Genomic DNA, 5,000 nt, shown 5'->3' on the forward strand with positions numbered 1-5,000 from the left:
GCCATTAGTCTGTCTGTTTCTGTCTCTCACTCCAACTTTCTCTCGTCGAATCTCGGTATTCCAGTACCTCTCTCTCTCTACATTTACCCTACATTTACCCTGCCTGCAGCAATGCGTGGCAGTGTATTGTAATCTCTCTTGGCTGTGCGTGTGTGTCTGTGAACAACAGTTCAACGACATAAGAATCATCCATGTCTCAGAGACACGGACTTATAGAACACGAAAGAAGCTGTATTTGCACCTCTAGCTCTGTTTATCCAGTCTGTTTTCTTTGGTCTAGTTTAGTTAGGTAATTTGAGAACCAATGACCTATCCAATCTCTCTCTCTCTCTTTCTCTCTCAAACACACAACTCTTCTACCGCTCAATCCATGTTTTTTTTGTTAACTTGCTTTCCCCTGTGTTCCAGGCTGTTGATCTATGGGAAGTACTGCAGCCATGTGGAGGGTTCCATCGCCGCTCTGGATCTCATCTGCAAAGAGAAGGAGGGCGTACGCATGAAGCTGGAGGTAAAGTGCTCTTTTTACACCACTGCTTCTCAAACATTTTCATTGTCAAGGCCCTCCCAAATTGATTTGGCTGCGGTCACCCTTCTCAAAATATTTTGTGCCAGGGACCTCCATAAGCAAAGATTTGACTTAAAATGTTCACTCTGAAAATGTATATATTCAGATTTGAACCACTTTTTTTAACAGTCCACGATGCAAATAAGCTTTTAAGTGTTGTTGTCAACGTCTTAAAATGGTTTGTAGAGGGCCCTAGCGTGTATGACCCAACGCACTGTAGCCTGTGACCATTACATGAACATTCACCACAGGGTAGACAATTCATGTGATTTGCAAGCAATGCTTTGACTATATTTCAAAGGTAGGGTAAGTGATTTTTTTTTTTTGTAAAAAGTTTAAAGGACTATATTCTTATAGTAATCATTGCTTTAGAGCTTTTGTTCAGTAACAGGAGTCTCCCCGTCTGCCCATTTATCAGCTTCATTTTTATAGCTTTCCAGTTCCAATTTGTGGGTGGGGGGGGTTGCAGGGATTAGTGTTCTCTAATTTCCTGTTGACGGTTCTTTTCCTTGTTGCACAGGAATGTTCAAAGAGAGCCAATTACGGCAGGTTCACTCTGCGGGATCTGCTGGTGGTGCCCATGCAGCGCGTCCTGAAGTACCACCTCCTACTGCAGGTACAACTCACTCACTCACTCACTCTGTCAGACACTCACTCACTCACTCACTCACTCACTCACTCACTCACTCACTCACTCACTCACTCACTCACTCACTCACTCACTCACTCACAAGCAGTGTTGCCATGTCCGCTTATTATAAGTGAGGTTGGGCTTCTTTATCTGTAAAGTTGCTTGTAAATATTGGTAGTTGCGGGTTAAATTTTTTTGGGTTGTTTCTAAAGTGTTGCTGCTTATTTGGGCTTGCTTCCAATTTTAAACCAGTGGTTCTCAAATATTTTCATGTCATGAACCCCTCCATGACATGTCCCTAACCCCCATCAACGCGGCGCATTGCGATGCATTGTGAGTTTGCAGGTCGGCTATTTTCAAATGGCCGATGTATATACTGTATAGGTTTAATGTGCTCATGTGGCCTAGTTGCTTCTTTTGGACTTGTTTTCCTAGACCTGGTTGCTTATTTCTCTCACACAATCTGGCAGACACTGCTCACAAGTAGGGTTGCCTACTTGTACCTACTTATTTCCAAGGAACAATAAGGGACGCCCAAAAATGTTTTTATATATCATTGCAGTCGGTCAGAAACCTCTTATCTCCATATTACTTTTTGTGTTTTTTTGTAAATGCGGCGTAACACGCAGCATTTCGCTGTAGTCACACAAAGAGGTTTGGTGTAGAAAGAAAAAAGAGCAGTACCGAGCCAAAGGTCAAGTTTACTAAGTTGTTAAATGTCTGAAAATACGCATTAATGTGAATCCAACACAACACTGATAGTGCTGTCAAACAAGTCTATGAAGCTATCAATGAAATCTATGAAAAAGTTTAACCTGCACCACAATTTTATACAATATGTAGTAGGGAGGGTCCCTGCTTCATTTCTCTCTCAGGTAAGGGGTCCTTGGCCTGAAAAACGCTGAAGACCCCTCATATAGACTTTAAACTAACAGTGAGGATGTTAGTCTGTGTAGAAACACACGTCTCTTTGGTTGTAATTCATCAAAGCTGAAGAGTTGTAATGATCACTAACAGCTCTGAGCCTTCATTTGCTTAATGGTGTGACTGACAGTAAGTGATACAGCCTCCTTCGCCAGGGAGGCTTCCAGCCATCACCAATCACACCCCAATGTGCTGCTGAGTGCAGCAGCTGCATGTCTCCACCGGAGGTGCTGTGATCCATGTTTCCACAGGCTTTCTTTTAGTTTTTTTGGGGGAGTTGTGTCTTTCACACAGCGTGCATGCACGCACACACGCACTCACACACCCACACACACACACCCACACACACACACACACACACACACACACACACACACACACACACACACACACACACACACACACACACACACACACACACACACACACACACATACACACACACACACACACACACACACACACACACACACACAGGTGCTGATACAGTATGTTAACAGCACCAAGGAATAGGAGAGAGACAAAGAGAGAACATCGCAAACTAGAGATGGATAGAGAGAGACAGACAGACAGACAGACAGACAGACAGACAGACAGACAGACAGGAGCTATTGTGATGTCTAAAAATGTGGGACAACCTTCTGGGTGTCGTGCTCTCGTTAGGCAGCAGACAACACATGTGCAAGCTGTCTGGTCTGGCAAGACGCGTGTGCGTGTGTGTGTGTGCGTGTGTGTGCGCGCGCGTGTGTGTGTGTGTGTGTGTGGGGGGAGGAAGACTGTGTGTGTGTGTGTGTGTGTGTGTGTGTGTGTGTGTGTGTGTGTGTGTGTGTGTGTGTGTGTGTGTGTGTGTGTGTGTGTGTGTGTGTGTGTGCGTGCGTGCGTGCGTGCGTGCGTGCGTGCGTGCGTGCGTGCGTGCGTGCGTGCGTCAGCGTGTGTGCCCGTGCTCATGCACATATTTGCTGTGGCCATGCTGCATCTCTGCATCGAGGGTGTTGACACGTGTGACTGGCGGTCTGCCCCGGTTTGCAAACCTCTCCTCTCCTCTTCTCCCCTCAACTCCCACCCACCCACCCAAACACACACACACACACACACACACACACACACACACACACACACACACACACACACACACACACACACACACACACACACCTGTCTCTGTCTCATCGTGCTCCACTCCACTCGGCTTGTCAGAGAGGGTGGGGGAGAGGAGGGGGCAGTGTGCCAGCCAGACTTCCAGAAAGTGACTGGGGAGAGAGGGGGGGGGGGGGTTGACTTGGGTCAAGGGGGAAGAGAGAGAGAGAGAGAGAGAGAGAGAGAGAGAGAGAGAGAGAGAGAGAGAGAGAGAGAGAGAGAGAGAGAGAGAGAGAGCATGGAGGAGAATGTTGATGAGACTTGGGTGAAGCGGGGATGCTGTATATAGTAAATCTATTTCTCTTTTACATTTCTGATCTTCTCTATGCAGCCGTGGGCCCTGATGTTGGGTATATTGGTTTAACCAATTACCCAACATTAGCGCAGCAGTAACCGTTTTGGGAGAGGAAAAAAAAACCAAAAAACAGAACCAGGTGATAGGGTGGCAGTTGCTCAGAAGGTGGAGCAGCAATTTGGGAACTGGAAGGTTCCCGTGTAATAGCCCAAAATATACCCCCCTCGGCCAAACTATACCCGGGGTGAAAGTAGTCCAGCCTGTTTTATACCCCGGGGTATAAACTGGACTAGCCCAGAATATACCCCAGGGTTCAAAACAGGCAAGCCAGCTTTAGCCGCTTTTTATATTTTGGGCTGTTACTCTAGTTTGATACCCGGATCCTCTTGGCTGCATGTCAAAGTGTCACTAAATGTATCATTTATGTATAATTTATTTAGAAAAGTGCTGAATTTTAAGGAATACATTTTTGGCAACCTAGCGGCTGGGTTGCAAATAAAACATTCCTTCTTAATTCACTATTGATTAGACTTCCTTATTGATTTTTTTAGAAAGACATATTTATAAAATGAGAATGTATTATAATCCCATCATTCATTATGTTGTTGATTAATTTAAGCCTCAAAATAGCCAGGCTGTCATTAATCTTTTTAACAGAGAGAGCTGGCAGGATACAGCGACCAATATTCATAACTATTTTATGTATTTAAATAAAGGCTCTGACTTTCTTAGGTTGAAATACTCTGCAAAAGAAATCACATATCACTAAAGGGAATTATTACAATAATGCCCAATACATTCTCAAGTCCCGTCACACATGCTAAAGCATTAGCTCGCGTGACAGGGAATTCGCTATGCGTACAAGACACACAGAGTTGAAACCGCTTATCGCATAATGAAATGGCTCATGAAAAAGCTTTATTTTGCAAATGCCCTTTTAGGGATAATGGGCCCGATTCACTACGCTGTTTACACCCATACTTTGAGTGTAAACAGCTTTATGGTCTTAAATGGGGGCATTGAGCAATGCAAAGGATCTTTCATATGAACGCGCCTCTGACCTTCAAGCTAGAATGAGGAACAACTGTGAGGGACACACACATATCAGGGATTTACACACCCCTATGTGAATTGCACGTGACGTAGGTTTTTGCTTAGAGAAAACACACCCTCCTTTAGTCACTTTATTTACCCGTCATCTACCCTGATATTTACGACCAGCTTAGTGAAGTGGGCCCATTGTCCTTTTGCTTCCCTTCTGTCTTTGCTCCAGTTTTCCTTTTCTTCTTTTTTTTAAAAACTTTCTCATTCATGTTAACCATTTGCAACCTAGCGTCACTATTTTGGGCATGCCATTACTTTCAAAGAATTAGAAAATAATTCAGAAAAGAAAGACATTTCCAAATACATAAGTAAATAGTGAAAATAGCATTATCTAGAAGCTCACA

The 5,000-nt window shown here is 44.3% G+C and overlaps 1 protein-coding gene across 5 annotated transcripts in view; it reads left to right on the forward strand.

Annotated features, from left to right (window-relative positions):
- vav3 (vav guanine nucleotide exchange factor 3) overlaps window positions 1–5,000 on the forward strand; it is a 109,828-nt gene that overhangs the window by 57,199 nt on the left and 47,629 nt on the right. For all 5 annotated transcript variants that reach the window (XR_013932413.1, XM_080418258.1, XM_080418260.1 and 2 more), the window contains exons 9-10: window positions 409–508; window positions 1,086–1,181. Coding sequence is in view for 4 of the 5 variants with exons in the window: in XM_080418258.1 (XP_080274384.1) it covers window positions 409–508; window positions 1,086–1,181 (196 nt within the window). In the remaining variant the exon portion in view is untranslated. The remainder of the gene's footprint in view (window positions 1–408; window positions 509–1,085; window positions 1,182–5,000) is intronic.

The sequence above is a fragment of the Gymnoscopelus braueri genome (assembly GCF_963280865.1).
Source record: "Gymnoscopelus braueri genome assembly, chromosome: 21".
NCBI classification, from domain to species: domain Eukaryota; kingdom Metazoa; phylum Chordata; class Actinopteri; order Myctophiformes; family Myctophidae; genus Gymnoscopelus; species Gymnoscopelus braueri.